At 38.7% G+C, this 23069-nt stretch overlaps 1 protein-coding gene across 39 annotated transcripts in view; it reads right to left on the bottom strand.

Moving 5' to 3' along the window:
• The window catches only part of Pbrm1 (polybromo 1), a 135953-nt gene that overhangs the window by 44266 nt on the left and 68618 nt on the right, over positions 1-23069 (bottom strand). For all 39 annotated transcript variants that reach the window (XM_087182409.1, XM_087182415.1, XM_087182427.1 and 36 more), the window contains 4 exons: positions 22083-22359; positions 19839-19944; positions 17715-18357; positions 13757-13968 (listed from right to left, as the gene is read on the bottom strand). In XM_087182409.1, coding sequence (XP_087038535.1) covers positions 13757-13968; positions 17715-18357; positions 19839-19944; positions 22083-22359 — 1238 coding nt within the window. The remainder of the gene's footprint in view (positions 1-13756; positions 13969-17714; positions 18358-19838; positions 19945-22082; positions 22360-23069) is intronic.

Here is a 23069-nt window from a genome sequence, read left to right as displayed (position 1 = left end):
TCTGGAAAAAAAAAGAATTTAGTACCAGAGAAGTGTGATTGTTCTGTGATTATACCTGACCATGTGGTTCAGGAACCTTTGGAACTGGCCTGTGGGGAGAGTTTGGAAAGGTTCGGAGATGCTAGCTGAAAAAGTAGCCCTGGAATGCCTTAAGCTGTACTTGATGGGAGATTCTGGTCAGAGCTCAGAAGACCAGAAAAGCTGGTACAGACCAGGCTCAGGGGTTTTCTGCTAGGAAGAAGGAGTGCATTGGCTGTTGGACTCAGAGGATGTGTGTTATGCCATGGCAGAAAGTTTGCATTTTGCTGATGCCCAGAGACTGCCTGAGACGAAGATTAAGGACAGCAGACTAATCTGGCAGAAGAAATGTGAAGGCAGTCAAATGTTGAGGCCATGGCATAGCTGCTGTTGGGGGCTTTTAGCCAGATTTATGTTGAGAGTAAAGAGCGAAGAGCCCAGCAAAATGATTTAAAATGTTGAGTTTGGCCAGAAAGGAAGCTTCAGTGAAGTTGCAGCCAGCAAAGATGGAACAGAGGAGAAAATGGTCACTGAAAAGACTAGCAAGAAAAAGCCAAGTATTTTAGAAGACAACAGAAAAGATGGTCTGAGGACATCACAAAAACCAGGACTCCAGCCTTTGCAGCCTCACAGCTGCAAAGGTGAAAGACTTTGCTTTGAGAAGAGAGCTGCAGAGCATCATGTTCCACAATGGCAGTGGCCTAGAGAATTTGCTCCTTGGGATTGGGGTCAGAGTGCTCAGAGACATAGGTGCTCAACCCCTACAGCCAAGAGAGAAGCCTGGCTACTGCGCCACCTGGTGGCAGACCTTGGTGTTATCCATGAGGTGCTAGTTTTAGGTGCATGCAGAATGCAAGAGTGGTGGGGTCAGGAAAGCTTCCACCCAGATTTCAGAAGGTCTGGGAGGCCAGGCAGTGTGTCGCTGAGAGGTTAGTGAGTGAAGCTGTGCGTGTTAAGATGAAACTACAGTGGAGACCCCAAAGGTTGGAGAAGCGAGGAATGTGGATGGCATAAGGAAAGCTGCAAGGGGGGAGCAGAGCCGGCCCAAGAGAGAAGCCATGGGAGCTATAACCATCAGCAGTGTCACAGAGAGGAGCCACCCAAACCCTTTGGAGTTTACATCTTGCCACAGATTTCCTGGGATGCTAGACATGGAACTACAGGAATTAATGTTTGCCATGCTGGATTTTAGACTTGCTTCTTTCCTATTCCTTTTGATCCCCCTTTTTATATCTTTTGGAATGGAAATGTCTATCTTGTGCCACTTGGGAAGAAGTTTCATTTGTACAGGGGCTCACAGCTAAGAATTTGTCTTAAATCTCAGAGACTTTGGACTTGGACTTTTCAGCAATGCTGAAACTGTTTGACAACTCTTGGAGACGGACTAAATGCCTTCTGCATAAAGGGATGTGCATGAGTCACTGGGGGGCCAGGAGCGGAATGCTATGGTTTGTGTTTAGATGTCCTCCTAAAGCCTCATGCTGTCACAGGTGGGGCTTTTTCAGAGGTGGCTGGATCTAGAATGTGTGACTGATTCATAGTGCAATGCTAAGATTAAGGGTACTAGGACTAAGGGTGTGAGTGCTACCTGCCCTAAATGCGGGTAGCCTGGATACAATATAAGGGACAGAAAGAGGCTTGCTGCCAGTTACTTGTGTTGGTTTCTTTTCTCTCATTGCTGAAACAAAACACTCAACACCTAAAGTTAGAGGGGAAGGAGTTTACTCGGCTTACAGTTCGTACAGGTTTCAGTCCATAGTCGGCTGGCTCCAAGGGAGGGTGGCTTGGTAGAGGGGCACTGCAGAGGAGGACCAGTTCATGGCAGCCAGAAGGTAGCAAAAGCAACAAGGGAAGCAGCAGAAGCATTTCAGAGGAGAAACAGCTCATGGTGCCCATAAGGCAGCAAAAGCAACAAGAGAGGCTTAACAGCATCTTTCTGCCCCCTTCTCTCCTATCCAGACTACCGAAATTAGGGTGGTGCCAAACCAATCACTCATTTGTAGTGGTTAGTACTCCCTTAATCCCAGTATCACACACTCTAGATTCACCCACCTATGACCACAGGAGGCCCTGTGGGTACATCTAGACCCAAACCATAATACTTGTAGTTGGTTGCTTGTTTTTGCTGTCTTCTGCTTGCCATGAACTGTTTCTGTGATGCCCCTCTGTCATGCAATGCTGCCTTGGACCCAGCCAACTATCAACTGAAACCTCTACAAACTGTGAGCTAAAATAAGCCTTTCCTCCTTTAACTTTGGGTGTCTGGTATTTTCTTTCAGCAATGAGAAAACTAAGACACTAGCCATCCAGAGCTGCATGTGCCCTATGGACTACAGGTTGAACATGTCTAATTTAGATGGTGCGATTTCTGAACTGAAGATATTCAGGTGAGACTGTGGTGCCTGTTACAAGGGTGCTACTATAACAACAACTTAAGAAAATATAGAAGTGACTTTGGAATTCTGTGATGAGTGGAGACTAGAAAAATTTTGAAAATATGTCAGAAAAAGCTACCTTGTCTTGAACAGATTGTTATTAGAAAAAATAAAACATCAACAACTTGGCAGCTGAAGGCTCAAAAGGTAATTATGAACCTGTTTTTGGAAACTGAAGAAAAGGGAATTTTTATATAGTGGCAGAAAGCTTATTAGAATTCTGTCCTGAAGTTATTTGGATTGTGAGCCTTCTGGGCTTTTATATTCACATATATACATACATACATTTATTTATGGTTATTTAAGACAGGGTCTTGCAATGTAGTTCAGGCTGGCCCCAAACTCATGGTGATCCACCTGGCCCAGCCTCCTGAGCACTGGGATTATAGGGGTGTGTCACCATACCTGGATGGGCTGCTTTTTTAGTTGCCTTTTTTTTTTGGGTACTGGGGATAGAACTCGGGTCCTTGCACTTACCGGGCAGGTGGTAGAACCACTGAGCTAAATCCCCGGCCCAGTTGTCTCATTCTTTTTATTTCTGTTTTTGTCATGCTAGTTCCTGGCAGTTCTCTTCTACTTTATATTCTAATTTTTCTGTTTTCTTTCTAGTATAATGATTTTTGAAAACAGTGTTATTGAGGCACAATCCACACAACACCTAATTCACCTATCTAAAATATATAATCCAATGGATTTTGGTACCTTGTTGTTTTTTTTTTGGTACCGGGGATCAAACTTGGGACCTTGAGATTGCGAGGCAGGCGGCAGAACCACTGAGCTACACCCCCGACCCTGGTACCTTGTTTTTTTTTAAAGTAGTAAAAAATATAACATAAAACTTGCCATTTTGACCTCTTCTAACAGTACAATTCAGTGGCATTATTTTTTTGGTACCAGGAATTGAACTTAGGACTTGTGCTTGCCAGACAGGCACAGAGCCACTGAGCTAACTACTCGGTCCTACATTTCAGTGTTATGCAAACACAACCACTATTTCCAAAACTTTTTCTTTATTCCAAACAGAAACTATAATCATTAAACAGTAACTCCTGGTCCCTTCCCCTTGATGTTGGTACCTAATAATCTCTATTCTACTTTCTGTCTCTTATTTGCCTATTTTAGATACTTCATAGGTACAATCATACAATATTTGTCCTTTTCTGACTTACTTCACATAGTTATTATTTCAAGCCTATCCATGCAGCATGTGCATTGCATTCTTTTTTTGGGGTACTGGGGATCGAACTCAGGTCCTTGCGCTTGCGAGGCAGGCTCAGTGACACTAAGCTAAAATTCCTAGCCCTATTGCATTCCTTTTTATACCTGAGTAATATTCCATTGAATGGATATATCAAAATTTATTTATTCATTAATCTGTTGATGGACACTTAGGATGTTTCTGCCCTTTGGCTATTATGAATAATCCTGGTATAGACATGGGCACATAAATACTTCTTGGAGTCCCTATTATGTATGTATGTATGTATGTATGTATTTATTTATTGAGTCCCTGTTTTTTTGTGGTTTTTTTGAGTCCCTGTTTTTAATACTTTGCATATATACCTAGATGTGGAACTGGTAGACCATGTGGTAATTCGATGTTTAGCTTTTTGAGGAAATACCAAATTATTTTCGATAAGAGACTGTACCACTTTATATTCCTATCAGCAATGTACCGAGGCTCCAATTTCTCTGCACCCTCAGCAACATGTTGTTTTTCTTAAACAACAGCCACCCTAAAAAACGCGTAAGTGGTATCTCATCATAGTTTTAGTTTTTCTAATAATATGTAGCTTGTTCTCCTGTGCTTCTTGGCCATTTGTATAATTTCTTTGGAGTAATGTCTATGTAAATCCTTGGTCCATTTTTCAATTGAGTTGTCCTGTTTTTATTGGGTTGTAGTTTTTTAAATGTCTTTTGGATATTAGACCTTTATCGTACATATGATTTGTAATTTTCTCTCATTGAGGGGGTTTATCATATTTTCAACTTCCAAGAAATTTTTGATTCTGGGAATGTTCATTTATAACATCCTGGTTTTTTTTTAATGGATGCAGGAAATGTACCTCTGAAGACATATTTTATTATTATTTTTTAAAATCCTGCATCTTAGGGAGTTTCCTTAAATATTTGGTCCTATTTAGATAATCATCTGCTCCTATTTAAGAATGAGATGCTAGGAAAGCCCATAAGAAGATTTCTGTGCATACACGGAGGGAGCTGATTGATGGGATGCACTGGTGACCTCCAGAAATTATCATCTTGTTTTCCCTCACTGCCTGGTCCATTTCTCTAGAGAGCATCTCCTGCTTCCAACAGGCCTCGCTGCCAGCACAGGAGGAGCTAAACAGCCAGGCAAGCAAGGGAGCCTCCCTATTCAGTATAAATCCTCTCATCTAACCCTTCTCTTCACCATATCACCCACACCCTTAACAAGTGGTTGGCATCCCCGACTCTAACTTTAGGAAGAGCAGCCATAGAAAAAGTTGAGGAGGTGATCTAGAGGCTCAACTCCTTTTAGACTTTCAATTAATCCTCTTGTTTTCAGTCCCATATGTACCCCGTTTTAGAAGTACTTGGTGTTCTAACTCTTATGCCATTCTGAAATAAGAATTGGTCTTTTGAAAATCTTTTCCACTGTTGGCATTAAAGCTGATGTTATAGCAACTTAACCATCCATTCCCAAGTCCATATTTTAATTGCCACCATCTCCTCTCCCATTGATCTCTTTTGAGGGAGGAGAATACTTGTGTGTTTGTCTTTTTTGTTGTTCTATAAAAGTCCCTCAATTATCATTTTAGATGTGTTTTGGGAAGAAGTGAGATATTTATATACAATCTGCTGTATTTGACTGAAAGTTCTCTAGGCGGTTTTTCCTTTGTTTAGTTACTCCTGCATGAGGAGTTCTGGTACAAAATGAGGTGTATGAGATCTAGTTTCCTTCAATTTTCATCTGATTGTTGCAAATAATCCTCCTCTCGTGGCTTAACCATCTAGAGGGCTAAGGACACACACAGCCATTATCCAACTTTTTAGTGTTTTTCCATCTTCTAATGTTCATAAAGTAATCAGAAATAGATGATCTGAAGCAGACTTTTTATTGCCAGAAATGACTAAAGTAATGCTCAGAGTACACTGCTTCCATACTTTTCCTATTCAGTTGTGTCTACTAATGATTTCACACACTTAGGCCAAAGAACCCTTCTTACCTACTTTCACCATCAAATCACACTGTGGGAAAATAGTCTTTGAGTTAGTACAAGAAAAGATGTATTAACAGGGACACTCTGACAGTCTCAAAGCAGCTCTACATGCAGGGCTTCCTTCCCTCTATTCAGCAAAGGCCTTGTGCTCATAAAATATGTACAGTGACAAGCAAGGAACAAAACCTCCTGATCTATTTCCATGTGTGGCCTTGCTTTTCTCTGGTAGTCCTTATTCAATGATTAAATCATCCACAATATCATCTGGTAACTAAGGATCAATCAAAGGCAGAGATTAATGCTTTTGAAAATGTCTTTACCCTTTTTCTTTAAAATGCATACTACTTCATTTTACATTTTGAGGAAAAGTATCACGTAAACTTAAAAAACAATTCCAAGTATACAAAACTTTGTAGGTAGAAACAACATGGATGACTCCAAATAACACACCCAGGGTATCATCAGCATTTGCTGTTTTCTTTCATGTCTTCTAGTCTTTACTACTTCCTCCTTCCTACTTACTCTGGGGTTGACTTGTTTAACTTTTATTGATCTTAGATCTTTATAATGTATTTATCTCATAAATTTTAATATGTTGTTTTCATTTAATATTTTATTACCTGCTCTATGTCTTCTTTGTTCATGGATTATTTACAAGTAAATGTTTAATTTCTGGGGCGGGGGGGTTCCCCACATTTGTCACTGATTTCCAACCTAATTTCACACTGCATGCAGAGTACAAACTTGGTATAATTTCAATCCTTTTGGGGAGAGTGAGGGGGATAGAGTGATTGAAACCAGGGCTTCCTACATGCAGGCAAGCACTCTACCACTGAGCTACTTCCTCAGCCCTTTTTAATTTTGTAGAAACAGGTTTCACTAAGTTGCCCAGGCTATCTTCAAACCTGAGATTCTCTTTCCTCAAGGCAGGCACCATAAAACCCAGTCTTTCATTTGGAAGCTTGTTTTCTCACCCAATGTATGGCCTATCCTAGAAAATATTCCATGAATACTTGCAATGAACATATATTTATAGTTATGTGGTATAATGACGTATCAGATCAAGCTGGTTCACAGTGCTACTAGAGTCTATGTCTTTGCTGATTTCTGGTCTGGTTGTTCCATCAATTACTAAGAGAAGAGTATTGAGAGTATATTTGTTGAATTGCTTGTTTCTCCATTTAATTCTGTCATTTTTGCCTTCATGGATTTTGATGCTTCATTATAATGTCTGTATACATTTATGAATATTGTAAGTTCCAAAAATCTTGACACTTTTATCCTTAGGAAACACTGCCTTTGTCTTTAGCACTGCTTTTCTTACAATTTACTTTGATATTAATCCAGCTATTCCAACTTGCTATGGTTACATTTCCATGGGATGTTCTTCTCCTTTTAACTTTTGTGTCTTTGAAGCTAAAGTGATTCTCTTACAAGAAGCATAGTTGAATCTCATTTTTAAAATTCAGACTGACAGTCTCTATTTTGACTGGAAAGCATAGTCTACTTAAACATAATGTAGTCACTGATAGCGCTGAATTCATTCATGTCTGCTATTTTGCTCTTTGTTCCATATATGACTTAAACCTTCTTGCTCTCTCTCTCTTTTCCAGCCTTCTTCTTTTGGGGAAGGAGGGGTTGTAACAGGGCCTTGCTATGGAGTTCAAGCTGGCCTTGAACTCACTGTGTAGCCCAGGTTGGCCTCAAACTCAAGATGATCCTCCTGCCTCTGCCTCTCAAGTGCTGGGATTATAGACATATGTCACCATGCCTGGCTTTTACTGGCTTTTTATATAACTGTTAAGCAAGTATTTTGTTGTTGTTTCTATCATTTTAATCTGTGTTTATTTTCTTTGCTATGTGTTTTCTGAGTAGTTGCTCTAGGTATGATAATATGCACTTTAACATATCACTATCTCCTTAATTTGATAAATACAATTTCATTAAACATTGCAAATGTGCTGACAGTTCCATCTCCCCTTCCTTTGTGCTGTCACATGTATTACTTCTATAAATTTTATAAAAATAACATTATCAAGTATTATAATTATCGCTTTAGACAATCTAATGTTTTCTAAAGAAAACTGAAAGTTAAAATTATACACACTTTTACATTAATATACAGTTACCATTTCTAATGTTGATTAGTCCTTTAAAAATTATTTATTTTTTAAACAGGGCCTTGCTATGTAGTTCAGGCTGGCCTTGAACTCACTATGTAGTCCAGGCTGGCCTCAAACATACAGCAATCCTCCTGCCTCAGCTTCCTCAGTGCTAGGATTCCAGGTGTGCACTCCCATGCCCTTTTTAAAACTTTAAAGTCAATTTTCTTCACAACAAATTTGAATATAATCTAGAATGCAAGTTAATATTTTTCCTGTTCCCCCATCTACCACCCTTAATCTCCTCTTCTCTCTCCCACCTCCTTCCTCTTGTCTGATAGTGTCTTCTACTTTTATGTCACCTCATTTTCCCTCTAGAGTCTGTATTAGGGAAAACATGCAATATTTGTCTGAGTCTGGCTTATTTCACTTACCGTAAGTCTAGTTCGATTCATTTTCCTGCAAATAACATAATTTTGTTTTTCTTTATGGCTGAATAATATTCTACAGCACGTTATGCCACATTTTCTTTATTCATCCATTGACAGACATGTAGGCTGATTCCATAATTTAACTACTGTGAACTGTGCTGCAATAAACATGGGAATGCAGGTACTGATATAGTATGTTGTTTAATTCCTTTCTGTATATGCTCAGGGATTGTACAGCTGGATCATATGTTAATTCTGTTTTCAGTTTTCTGAGGAACTTCTATACCAGTGATGGTGAATCTTTCAGAGTTTTCAATGAGAAAAAGCAGCCGACTGTGACATGCATGCTGTAGGTTCACCACCACTGCTCTATACTGACTTCCATAGTGCCTGTACTAATTTACACTCCCATCAACAGTGTAGAAGGGCTGTTTTCCTGAATCCTCATCAGCACCTGAAATTTTTTTGTATTCTTGATGATAGCCATTCTAACTAGGGCAAGATAAAATCTCAATGTAGTTTTGATTTAGATTTCCCTGTTGCTAAAGATGTTGACCTTTCTTTATACAATTATTGGCCATCTATACTTCTTTTGAGAAATGTCTGCTCAGTTCAATTGTCCATTTACGGATGAGGTTATTTGTTCAGTTGGTGTTAAGTTTTTGGAGTTCTTTATATACTCTGGATAATAGCCAGTGGGCACAATAACACATGCCTGTACTTAGGAGGCTGAGGCAGGAGGATTACAAATTAGGTCAGCCTAGGCAGTTTAGTGAGACCTTGTCTCAAAATAAAAATTAAAAAAGGGTTAAGGTTGTACCTCAATATTAGAGTGCCTGTTCAGTATGCATGAAGAGCTGTGTTCAATCACTAGTACTACAAAAACAAAATATAAATATTCTGGATATTAATCTTGCCAGAAAAGTGGCTGGCAGATTTTCTCTCATTCTGTAGGGTTTCTCTTCATTCTCTTGTTTCCTTTGCCATGCAGGAGCTTTTTAATTTGATCCATCCCATTTGTTGATTCTTGTTATTATTTTCTGAACTACTGGAGTCCCATTCAGGAATCTGTTGGTTGTGCTTATATCTTAAAGTGTTTCTCCCACGTTTTCTTCTAGCATTTTCAAAGTTTCAAATCTTATATTTAGGTCTTTGATCAGTTTTTCTTTTTGCATAGAGTAAGAGAGGGGATCTAGTTTTCTAGTTCCAATGTTGTACAAGGGGATATTTAGTTTTCCCAGCACCAACTCCTTGTTAAAGAGACCCTATTTTCACCAATATATGCTTTTGGCAACTCTGTTGAGAATCAGATGGCTGTAAGTGAATGAAATTTATTTCTGGTCCTCTATTCTAGCCCACTGGTCTACATGTCTGTTTCTATGCCAGCACTGTGCTGTTTTTGTTGTCTTAACTGTGTAGAGTAGTGATGGCAAACCTTTTAGACTTTTCAATAATACAAATAGCCCGCTATGGCACGTGTGCCATAGGTTTGCCACCATTGGTGTAGTGTATTTTGAAACTGGGTATTGTAATATCTCCAGCATTGCTTCTTCAGTTTTTGTGGATCCAAGTACTATCAGATGCCATGTTCTTTGTGCCTAAAGCTCTTTCTTTATTTCTAATAAGGCAGATCTGCCAGCAGTGAAATTGTTCCTGTTTATCTGGGAATAACTTTATTTCAACTTCATTTTTTGGTGATACTGGGAATCAAACTAGGATGTACCACTAAGCTATATCCCCTAGCCCTTTTTATTTTGAGACAGGGTCTCACTAAATTACCCAGGGGGTCCTTGAACTTGTGACCCTCCTGCCTTGGCCCACTAAGTAGCTGCAATTACAGATAACATGCCATGGTACCTGTTTTGACTTCACTTTTAAAGAAGTTTTAAAGCACAAATCTTGGTTCAATTTTTTTGCCTTCTGAATGCTTTGAATATCATTCCACTGCCTTCTGGCCTCCATTTTTAATAAGGGAAGCCAGTCATTCATTATATTATTCTCTTTTTTAAAATTATTCTTTTCTTTTCTTTTTTGGTACCGGGAATCGAACTCGGGTGCTTGCGCTTGTGAGGCAGGTGGCAGAACCACTGAGATAAAGCCCCAGCCCTATTCTTTTCTTATATAAGTCATTGTGCTGCTTTCAAGATTTTTCTTCCAGTAATTTGATTATGACATACCAAAATGCAGTTGTCTTTGTGTTTATCTTACTTGGGGTCCTTAGGCTAGTGTTTTTTGTCAAACTTGAGAAGTTCTCAGCCATTATAACTTCAATTTTTTTTTCTCCCCTTTGTCTCCTCTCCTCTGGGGTAACTATTACTGGTGTAGTAGGAGACACTATGTATGCATAGCTAGGAGTCAGCCAATGATTTAGGTGAAGGTTGTAACCAAACATCTCAAGGATTAACCATTTGCTGATGATCTGTGTACCAGTTAGAGGATGCATCCAAAGTTGGAGCTGATTTTCAAGGTTCTTGCATTTCCTCCACATATGAATAATTTTCCAGTCAGTCAGGAATAAGCAAGAGTTCATCTCCTTCCATCTATGGCTCTCAAATTTCCAGGATATTCCTTAACATGGAAAGGTTTACTCTTTTCATTTCCACATCAACCACTTTTAGCTGGCAAAGATAAAAGTTCCTACTTTCAATTTCTAGTCATCATCTTGAATGAGTATATTCCCTCAGGCAGCAAAGCATATAGTTTTGTTGTTTTTTTCTTTTGGTACCAGGGATAAAACTCAGGACCTTGCGCTTGCAAGGCAGGCAGCAGAACCACTGAGCTAAATCTCCGGCCCAAAGCATATAGTTTTTGCAGTTAGCCCTATGCTGGGAAAAGTACTATTCTCACCAACTAGGTCCTCCCCAACCCCTTTGGTACTGGATATCAAACCTAGGGCCTCACACGTGCTAGACAACTGCTCTACCAATGAGCCACATCCTCAGTACTTTTTAAAAATTTTATTATGAGATAAGGTTTCACTAAGTTGCTCAGACTGTTCTTGAACTTGTGATCCTCAGTCTCTCATGTAGCTGGGATTCCCTCTTTTTTGGGTACATCATAACTTAGTAGAATTTGCTTCAAACAAATTCATTATATTTTCCTGCCTATGAAGAAAAACCCTAAGAACAAGGTTTGATGTTAAAGATTAATACAACTTTTGAAAAGTCATATATTCTATTTTTTTTTCATATATTCTATTTCTTTATGTGAACTCAAATGTTTTCAGAAATTAACTTTGTTCCCATTATCAAAATATTTGTAAATTCTGGCAAGTGACACAAAGTAATATTTTTAGGTTAATTAATATAAATCTTTTTTCCTAGGTATGTGGCTTAATTAAAGTGGTTCCGACACATGCCTCACAAACACAAGATCCTGAGTTCGATCCCTGGTACCAAAAAACCCCACCATACAAATTATATAGGTTGTTTAGGACTGGGGATTTAGCTCAGTTTGATCCCTGGTACCAAAAAAAAAAAAAGTATCATCTTCCTGTCTGGTCCAGAGGACCTAAGAGGAAATCCATACTACTGAATGATATGGCAGAAGGTTGATGCATTCACTGCTGAAAATGCATTCTACCCTTAGCAGGGCCCCTTTGTTTTCGTCTACCAAAAGTATGAAGAAGCATTAGACACCCACATTTGTGAACTGAGCATTCCTGAAATACTAGCTGTGTCACTTTTAATCTGGTCTGATGATCAAACTGATAATGATAAAAAAATTTCCATCGTATCAGTCTAATGTGGTGTATGTTATCACCATAAATCTTCATTCACACAAATAAGACTCTTCTCCACAGTTAATTATGAGAATAGCACAGAAACACTAAAGCTGCTAGAAGAGAGAATAGGCAGAACGCTTGAGGACATAGGAGTAGGCAAAGACATCATGAACAAAACCCAGACTGCAAGGGAAATACTACAAAGAATCAACAAATGGGACCTCATCTTATTAAACAGCTTTTGCACAGCAAGGGAAACAGAGTAAAGAGACAACCTACACCATGGGAAAAAAATTTCACCAGCTATTCATCAGACAAAGGACTACGATCTAGAATATAGAAAGAACTAAAAAAAAAAAAACCAGACCCCCCCCCAAATATAAAGACCCAATTCAAAAATAGTCATCTGAAATGAACAGATATTTCTCAGACAAAAAAGTAAAAGCTGCAAATAAACATGAAAAAATGGGCCGGGGATTTAGCTCAGTAGCACTGCACCTGCCTTACAGGCACAAGGTTCCAAGTTCGATCCCCGATACCAAACAAAGAAAAAAAGGAAAAAATGTTCAACATTAGTGGTCATTCAAGAGATGTAAATTAAAACAACGCTGAGATTCCATCTCACTCCAAAAAGAAAGGCTGTTATCATGAAATCAAACAATAACAACTACTAGAGGGACTGTGGGGAAAAGGAAACCCTTTTCCATTGTTGGTGGGTGTGTAGACTGGTGCAACCACTGTGGAAATCAATGTGGAGATTTCTCAAAAAACTAAAACTGGGGCCGGGAATTTAGCTCAGTGGTTTCGCTGCCTGCTGCGCAGGCGCAAGGACTCAAGTTCAATGCCCGGTACCAAAAAACCCAAAAAACCAAAAAAACCTAAAACTGGAGGGGCTGGGGATTTAGCTCAGTGGCACCCCGCCTGCCTTGCAAGCGCAAGGTCCTGAGTTCGAGCCCCAGTACCAAAATAAAACAAAAGCTAAAACTGAAGGTTGTATTTGACCTGTCTTGGTATCTTCTCGAAAGAATTAAAACCATCATACCACAGCAATATATGCACACCCACTTTTATAGTGGCACAGTTTGTAATAGCTGAATCTTGGAAGCAGCCCAAATGCCCATCAACTGACAAATGAATAAAGATGTGTTTTTTATACAATGGAGTACTACTTTGCCACAAAGAAGGATGAATTTCAGACATTTATAGCTAAATGGATGAACCCTGAGACCATACTTTTTAAAAAATTTTATTTTATCCCATTCTCCCCCTCAAGCCCCTTTCCCTCCCTATGTACAAATGCTTTGTTTCCATTTTTTCCTTCTATTTGCACTTTTTTTCTTGAGACCATACTCTTTTTTTTTTTTTTTGGTACCAGGGATCGAACTCAGGTCCTTGCCTCTGCGCAGCAGGTGGCGAAACCACTGAGCTAAATCTCTGGCTTGAGACCATACTCTTAAGTGAGATAAATCGAGGACACGTTTAAATACCACATTGTCTCTCTGGTGTGAGAAACAAAGTGGAAACAAGGACTAAAATGTATAACAGATATTGGGAAATAGGAAGAAAATGTTCAAATTGGAAGGGAAACGAGGGAGGAGGGAGAAAGCAAAGAAGGGACAAAAAGTGAAAATAGAAGGAAAAAATGGAAACAAAGCTTTTGTATATGGGGGGAGGGGGCTTAATGGGAGAGTGGAATGGGAAAAAAGGTGGGATGTATCATGTACAGGTGGAAATTCCCTATGATGAGTGTTATCATTATGTATGCCTAAAATGTACCAATAAATGTTTTGCTATAAAAATTATAAGAGCAGCTAGAATAGAATATAGTCGAAAAGAAACCAACCTCTTTTTTCTTCTTCACGTTTTAGTTTATCTTCCTCTATTTCTTTTGGTAATTTTTCCTTTTTTTCTTTCTCCACATCATTATGCAAATGTTTTGTAGTATAGCTGAGTGCTGGAGAAAGAAGGATCTCTCCATTTTTGCAGAGTTCATCACGAATTTTAATAAAAAACTGCTGAAGTTCTACAGCATCCTCATATATTTCGGAATCTGTCCTATAATGGCATCAAAAGTATCCATTGATACAAAAACTGCTTCTTTTAAACACTTCAATTGTATGTTAAATTCTATTAAATGCTCTTTACTATGTTAACTGCTATAATATTTCATTACAGTTCTAAAAGGATATTCTGCCCCCCTGCCGAGGTTTGTAACAACAGACTCCAAAGTGTCATTACCATGGGGGACTTCGTTCCCACCAGTTTCCTTTTCCTTAAGGTTCACTGTTTCCTTAAGGTTCACATGTAAGCAAAGGCCTGAGCATTTTTCCTCAGAGATACATGGCTCATGCATCAATCACAAAAGAACACACCTGTCAGGGTCAAGGACTATACCACGGCTCCAGACAAGTCTAAAACTATATTTTTTTAATTTCAAAGGAACATATTATTTTTTTGGTACAGGGGACTGAACTCAGGACCTTGTCCTTGTGAGGCAGGCATGGGGGCACTGAGCTAAATCCCCAGCCCAAAAAATTTGTTAATCTAAAAAGCAACTGTCCACTGAATGTGCAAGAACAAAATCTCAGGGTGGAAAAAGTACTTACTCTTTCCCTCAATTGGTAGATAACCTTTTTATATAGGCAGTCATTCAGTGAATGGAAATATTTTATAAGAGGCTGTTGATACTTTTCTTATTCTTGGCTTCCCATGAGTGATTCTTTTATTTTTTTCTCCCATCCATCCATCCACCCACCCACCCACCCATCCATCCATCCATCTTTGGTGGTTTGATTTTTGTCCGTCCGTCTGCCCGCCTGCCCGCCCATCTGTCTGTCCAACCATCCATCCATCCATCCATCCATTTTTGGTGATACCGGGGATTGAACCCAGCGCCTCATACATGCCAGGCAAGCACCCTACCACTGAGCTACATTCCCAGGCCTTTAAAAAATTTTTGAGATAGGGTCTCACTAAACTTCAAAGATTGGCGTGGAACGTGTGATCCTCCTGCCTCAGCATATTGAGTAGCTAGGATTATAGTTGTGCACCACTATGGCCAGCCAGTGGTGATGGTGGTTGTTGTAGTTATTTATTTACTGACTGACTGTAGTACTGGGGATTAAACCCAGGGCCTTTGCCCTGAGGTATATCTCTAGCTCTGATTTATTTTTTGAGAAAAGGCCTCTCTAACTTACTTGTTGCCCAGTCACAATACTATCTTTATTCACAAAAGTAAGAATGCTTCCCTTCTGTTTTTTAATACCGCTTTGGGCATGATAAAGAAACTGTTATCTGTAGTACACCTTCATATAAATGTACCCTAGGCTCTATTTTCCAGGTCTCAAAAGCAAAAACCAATCATATCAACAATGGGAGAATGAAAAGAACTCATTTCCTAGAGATACAAATCTGCTTATTCCTTAAAATAAAGATGTTACATATAGTTCTGCTTGTGTTCAAATGATTCAAATATCAAAAGAAAGATTCCTCCACTAAACTACCTTTGTAATATGAGAATGTATTAGTATAAAGTAACAAAATATTTACTATATAAAAAGTAAAAAAAAAAAAGCTACATGAAATAAATATAAACAAAGTTACCAACAATTTAAGAGACAAATGCTATTTGGAAGACCCACAGAACTCAAGATGTAATGGGGTTGGGTATATAGGGTAAGAACAGAGTTGCTTTAGACTTAAGAACAACTTAAAGAACAAGAATGGAATTTTTTTTGTGTGAGACAGGGTCTCACTACATAGTTCATCCTGGCCTTGAACTCAACTATGCAGCCCAGGCTGGCCTTGAACTCATGGCAATCTTTCTGCCTCAGCCTCCCAAGTGCTGGGATTACAGATGCCCGGCCAACAACGGAAATTTAAGTTCCATGAAAGCAGTGGTTATCTGTTTCACTGGTGTATTCCATGCATCTAGAATATGTTCATTAATTGATAGGCACCCAATAAAAACTTGGAGAATGAAAATCTATAGATTTTGACTACAAGATGTTGCCTATCTTTCTCTATTTTTATCCCTATTGTCAAAATATTAAGAACCATTTCTTAAACATGGCACTTGAGGGCCTCTCCAATTTGGTCTCGACTCCCCCTCTCAAATGCACCATATTCACTTCCTATTCCTTGTCTTTGCTCATTCCTTATTTGAAATATCCTCCCCTCTATTCATTTGAATCCCACCTTTCCTCTGACTCCCTGACTCCTCGTGCCTTTTTAGGTGAACTTGAGCCCACAGGGTTCCTTAAACCAACATCTTTTCTAAATTAGGTTGTGATATGTTTTGTTATGTCTGGAATTATTTTTTCCCTAAGCATAAGTTCTGTCCCATCCATCAAACTTCAAGCTCTGAGAGCTCAAGGATTATCCATGGATGTGCTCCATGATGGTGATGCTCTGCAGAGGGAAACAGGACAAGCCACACCATCAACTAGCTGCAAGGCTTTGGGTAACTTCTCTCACTCTGTGCCTCTAATTCTTTACACACAAACTGGTAAGACTCTCATTTACCTAGAAAAGCTACTATAAGAGCATGATGCTTTATAAAGAGTAGGTGCTCAAGGGGATGAGTAAGTGCTACTACTTATTTTTCTTTTGAAGTTCAGAGCAAATGGCAGCTTCACAGATTCCCCAGCTAGATATCACTCTGCTTAAAGGTGTAGCTCTTGGCACCATAGACTGTAAGGTTTAGGAAGATATGACTTGCATCTTTAATTTTTTGTACTCTCCCAAGTGGCTCCAAGAGGACAGAAGATACAAATATTTACCACAGAGTAAAATTAAAAGGGATTTAAGTTTGATATAAAAGAGTATTTTTAATTTAAAAATTTTTAAAAAAATTTGTAAGGCCTGGGGATTTAGCTCAGAGGTTCTGCTGCCTGCCTCGCAAGCGCAAGGACCCAAGTTCGATCCCCAGCATCAAAAAAAAAAAAAAAAAAAAAAAATTTGTGTGTATACTGTGCTGGATATTGAACTCAAGAGACTTGTGCATGCTAGGCAAGTGCTCTACCACTGCACTGCATCCCCAGCCCCCTTCTTTTAGAACATTTAATGTCTATAGAAAGTTCTTAGTGAAAAATCTGAAGTTAAAAAAAAAAAAAAGATACCTTTTTAGGTGTCTGAATGGTGGTCAAATTTTTATCAGTGTAACCTCAGAACAATAACCCAGAGCTATTTATTTAAAGCACTCATGGACTAAAGTCAAACTTTAAAAGAAAAATCTTATTGCTATTTCTAAATACTATTTCAAATTATAAGCACTTATTCTTTAAGAAACATGTTTTGGGCCAGGGATTTAGCTCAGTGGTTTCGTCGCCGGCTGTGCAAGCACAAGGACCCAAGTTCGATCCCTGGTACCAAAAAAAAAAAAAAGAAAAAAAGAAACATGTTTTGTGAAAGGCTGCATTTTAAGTATATGCTTTCCATGACTTTAATTCTGATGTCCTTCCTCTCATTGGGCTTAATTTAGATGACTCAGTAGGGCGCCCTCTTCTTTCCCCAAGGATATACTTGCTCTTTAAGAAGTTTTGGCTGCCTAGAACTCAGGGCTCCATTTTTTTTTTTTTTTTTTTTTCTCCTGTACCAGGGATAGACCTCAGGACCTTGCACTTGGCAAGGCAGGCACAGTGCCATTAAGCTAAATCCCTGGCCCATCCTAGAACTCAGAATAGCATGATATTAACTATAATCATGTACCTAAGATGAAACAGTACATCAAAAAGTTTTTCTTCATCTATTTTGCATTAAATATTACATATCCTCAAAAACAAATGGCTTTGAAAACATACCGATTCATCCTTCTTGCCCTTTCCAATACGTCAAACATATGCTCTTGAAATAAGTCAAGCCGCCGGTAGCGATTATTTTCAACATTCTTCCTAATAATGTCAAAAGTAAGGGGAGGTTTATTAGGAAAATTGGGATCCACAGCAGGAATTTCTGCTAAGGAATCACTGTAGCATCTTCCCTCATCATCCTGATGACTCATGACTGACACAAAAAGATTATGGATAAGCTCTTGAATCAGCAAAGTCACATTTGGGACATGAGAGTCCTCATCTCCCTCCAGGTCTCTCCGCGTTTCAAGCAGGACTTTGTGTAGGACAAGAGCATCTTTGTAGATCAAAGACTCAGGCTCATTATACGTACAGGCATTGTTAAACATCATGACAAAATCTTCAACCATAGAGTCTATATCTTGGTATTTGTTCGCCATCATGTGACTTCGAATTTTTTCCATGTCCATGGGCTTTTTAATTGTCAGATAGTAGTCAGGCAGTTCAGATCTGGAGGGAAGCCTCAGAAATATGGCACTGAGGCGGCGACCTCTCTTATCAGTATAGTTCTTAACAGCTTCATAAACTTCATTTAATTTCTGCTGCATTGGAGTCATGTATTTTGATTTTTTAGGAGAAACACCACTCTTTCTACCTGAAAAAAGAAATATAAGATTAAATGGATAAAATAAAAGAAACCTAACTTTGTATATAGTCAGTAGTATAATAGTAAGAAAGGGTCTATCCCAAATGATTTATAAAACATCTTTAATTAACATGTCTTTAGTGAAATAGGTTCTATAGCTAAAAAAGTTTGGGGTTTTTTTAGCAGTTTTTTTTTTTTTTGGTGGTATCGGAGATTGAACCTGGGTCTTTGTACTGAGCTACACTCCCAGACCTTTTATAAAAAATGTATTTTTCTAATGATTAAAACCCTACAGAAAACTGGAATGGATGATCTTTATCTCAACCTGATAAAAGCCATCTATGACAAATCAACACCCTATTACATGGACAAAAACTGAAAGCTTTCAATCTAAAATCAGGAACAAGACAAGGATGTCCATTGTCACCACTCTTATTCAACGGAGTTTTGGCAACATTAGCCAGAGCAATTAGACAAGAGAAAGACATAAAAGGAATAAGGATAGGAAAGGAAGAAGTTAAATTATCATTATTTGTGGATGACTTAATACTCTACATAGATCCCAAAAGTGCCACCAAAAGACTTCTAGATTTAATAACTAAATTCAGCAGCATAGCTGGATACAAAATCAACACTCAAAAATAAATAGCCTTCCTGTTTACAAATAATAAACTTACTGAGAGAGAAATTAGGGAAACAACACCTTTCACAATAGTATCCAAAGAAAGAAATATATAGGAATCAATCTAACAAAGGAAGTAAAAGACCTCTACATTGAAAACTACAGTACTCTGAAAAACGAGATCAAAGAGGGTATCAGAAAATGGAAAGATATGTCTTACTCTTGGGTAGGAAAAACTAACATAGAGAAAATGGCCATACTTCCAAAATTGTTATACCGATTTAACGCAATGCCGATCAAAATTCTAATAGCATATCTCACTGAAAACCAATTCTAAAATTCATTTGGAACCAGAAGAGACCTAGAATAGCAATGGCAATTCTGGGCAATAAAGGCAAGGCAGGGGCATCACAATTCCTGACTTGAAATTATAGTACAAAGCTACAGTGATAAAAACAGCATGGTACTGGCAAAAGAACATTTATGGCCATTGTGCTTGTGAGGCAGGTGTGGAGCCACTGAGCTAAATTCCCGGCCCTAGGATTCATTTTTGAATCTAGAATTCACCAAACAAACATACAAAAAGACAAAACAAAACTGTCACAACTCTCTGACAAGTTTCAGATATAGAAAAAAATATCTATTCTTATTTACTATTTAATGTTTAGAAAATGTTCACTATACATATTTGAGAAAGTAAGCAAAACCTCTGTTTTTGTATTCTGTTCTCCACGCACTCTTCACTATTTACTTAAACCACAGTAAAAGTGTGCTTGAAAAGAGAGAAGAAACTCCTCACTGCAGGGCCAGTGGGTTCAAATATGTTTATCATTTAATTAAATATTAACAAAGTGTGATGCCATCTTACTCAGCTTGAGTTTGGGAGAAGCCATGTCATCATCATCAGGCAGTGGGCCCAGCTCTTTCCTTTTATCCTTGAGTAACTTCTCCAGGATGTGTGCATCATTATATACCTATATTCCAAAAATACATTTAAGATTATTTTCTAGGAAACTTTAAGGTGTGACATACATCTTTTAGGCCTTTTTTTTTTTTTTTTTTGAGGCAGGTTCTTGCTATGTAGTTCAGGCTATCCTTGAGCTCACTGTGTAGCCCATGCTGGCCTTGAACTCATGGCAATCTTCCTGCCTCAGCCTTATAAGTGCTGGGACTCCAGGAGTGCACCACCACACTCAGCAAGGTGTAACATACATCTATAAAGAAAATTTTTTAAAAGTTTAGAATCCTTGTAGGTTTTTTTGTTTTTTCTTTTTTTTCTGGTACTGGGGATTGAACTCGGGACCTTGTGTTGCGAGGCAGGCAGCGGCAGCACTAAGCTAAACCCCTGGCCCCTTGTTTTGTTTTTCTGTTTTTTGAGACAGGGTCCCAGTATGTAGTTCAGACTGACCTTGAACTCACTATGTAGCCCAGGCTGGCCTCTAACTCAGTGATTCTCTTGCCTCAGCCTCCAGACTGCTGGGATTACAGACTGTGCTTCCATGCCCAGATCCTTGCAGGTTTTAAGAGAAGTATTTACATGTTGTTTTCCTCAGAAACCTATCTTCCTCTGGACCTTCAAGGTACCAGATACCCCAATGGAAATTAGAGATTTAAAATATCTGATAGTTAGAGGGCAATATCTCAAATTTTGTTAAATCTCAAACTTGAGTTCACAGCCTAGAATCTGATTTGTTAAAAAACAAAAACAAACCTTGCTTAGGAATCTCTCTCTCTCTCTCTCTCTCTCTCTCTCTCTCTCTCTCTCTCTCGCTCTCTCTGAAGACTAAGATCAGTGTGGTAAGATGTAGTGAAGAACAAGATTACTCACCTGATGGCCTTACCTTCACAGCTGCCTCCTACCTCTCCAGCAAAGGGTATGTCTTCCCCTGATCACCCACCAAAGCAGCTGAGAAGGAGTAAGTGACCTTTTTTTTGTTTTTGGTCACTACTCTTTTTTTTTTTGGTACTGGGGATCAAACTCGGGACCTTGCGCTTGCGAGTCAGGCTGCAGAACCACTGAGCTAAATTCCCACCCCTTGGTCACCACTCTTAAGGGTGGCTTTTATTTCTGCAAGTGATAGGAGGTATAATGGCCAGTGATGCTAAGGACAGGATTACCTCCTATTACAGAGAAGCATTTTTTGACCTACAAGTATTCTCAGTACATATTTATTTTCAATTCTACGGATTGAACCCAACAGCTGTGCACTTTATATGCTCTACCAATGAGCTATATCCCCAGCCCTTTTTAAATTTTTGAGACAAGGTCTCACTAAATTGCTCATACTAGGCTGGAAATTGTGGTCCTCCTGCCTCAGCCCCGAGGATAAGGGATTGTAGGCATGTACCACCATACCCGGTAGCACATACTTTTATATTCAAATGTAACAGCAGAAGACAGGAAATAAATGAAAATGTCAGTGAGGTCCTGAGTTCAATACCCAGCACTACCAACCCCTCCTACCAACTAATCTGACAATCAAGATGCTTCATACCAAAATCAATTATTTAGAGGTGCTTTGATGGGAGTATTATGCTTATTTTCATATAAATGCACAATTTCATGAACTGTCTTTGGAGAAGTATGGCCACTGAAGATAGTAATAGTAATGATGATGTGGCTGAGGGTGTAGCTCAGTGACAGCACCATTTCAAAAAAATAAAAATTTGAAAGATTTTATGCTATTTGGATTTCTTTTGGGTACTTATGCAATATCAAGCACGATTCTAAATGCTCAGTATACACTATCTTTTTAAAATTTTAAAATAACCCCAGTATAAGTACTATCATTATTCCTAAATTATACATTAGGAAACTTACACAGGGACTGGCAAAGCAGAACTCAAATCTAGAATGACTTTCATTTTATTTTATTTTATTTTTTGGTACTGGGGATCAAACTCGGGTCCTTGCGCTTGCACAGCAGACAGCAAAACCACTGAGCTAAATCGCCAGCCCATGACTTCCATTTTAAACAATTAAGAAAAAGACAAATGAATCTAGCCATCAAGAATAATGTAGGTTAGGTCTAGAGCTGGTCTTTCAAAATACATTATTCTACTAGAACCCAAAAGAAAAGGTGTCTATTTCAGGACCCTCATCTGTCCTCACCTGGGAGCCCTCTTCATTGTAGTGCCTGGCATTCCGGAACATCAGTTTCATGTCTTCTATCATTCCCTCTTCACCTGCATATTTGTCATTGCGGATGTTATGCTCAATTATTTTCAAGTCCATTGGTTCCAAGATGATTTTATAATAATCAGGATAGTCCTTCTTGGATGGTTTGACCATAAATAGATCACAAAGTCTTCTGCCTGAACCTGGCTCTCGAGCTTCAAGAACAACATTGAATAAGATTTTCATTCGCTGCTTTCTTATGTTCTTTTTACTGTTGAAGGGGGAGGTAGAAGGGAAAAATGGGTAACAGGTTCAGTTTTCTTTATACAAGGATGAACATGAAATGAAACAAATTAAAATCTTGAGGATAGGTGCTCCATAGTGATTATAATATACTGATTACATATGCCACAAACACAGTAAACATGTTGGAAGCTATAAGCAAATACTAGGAAAATTTCCAAGATAGCAAAAACATAATGACTCTGGCAGGGGTAGCCAGTGACCAGCAGACAAACCTGTTTAGAGTATCTCATGAAATGCAATGGTTGAAAAAAAGATTTGTTCAACATCAAAAGAAACTTTTAGCATTAAAGGAAATACAGTCCTTTGTTTTTAAGACAAAGTAGAGCAATAGTGCAATAAAACTAGCTATTTTCTATTGTTAATAATATCTTCACTTCCAAGCACAATAAAAACGAAACAAAGAGAAGTGCTCCACCTCCTAACCACCCCAAAACAACAGTATATTCTGGTTGCCAGAAAACAAGACTGTCTACCAGGTTAGAGTCTCTATAGTGGGTATCAGATTTCTGCATTGATCACATTAGGTTTAATTTCTATTTCCCCCCCTCCACCAGCATTACTGTACAATTTCAACCTAGCTTAAAGAAGCGGTTTATGGGGCCAGGGATTTAGCTCAGGGATACCATGCCTGCTTCACAAGTGCAAGGTCCTGAGTTCAATCCCCAGTACCAAAAA

This window comes from Heterocephalus glaber, unplaced genomic scaffold (assembly GCF_053883595.1).
Source record: "Heterocephalus glaber isolate CG9 unplaced genomic scaffold, H.glaber_assembly_v1.0 deba00001472, whole genome shotgun sequence".
NCBI classification, from domain to species: domain Eukaryota; kingdom Metazoa; phylum Chordata; class Mammalia; order Rodentia; family Bathyergidae; genus Heterocephalus; species Heterocephalus glaber.
Note: the sequence above shows the minus strand (reverse complement) of the source record. Positions and strands in the feature narration are given on the sequence as shown.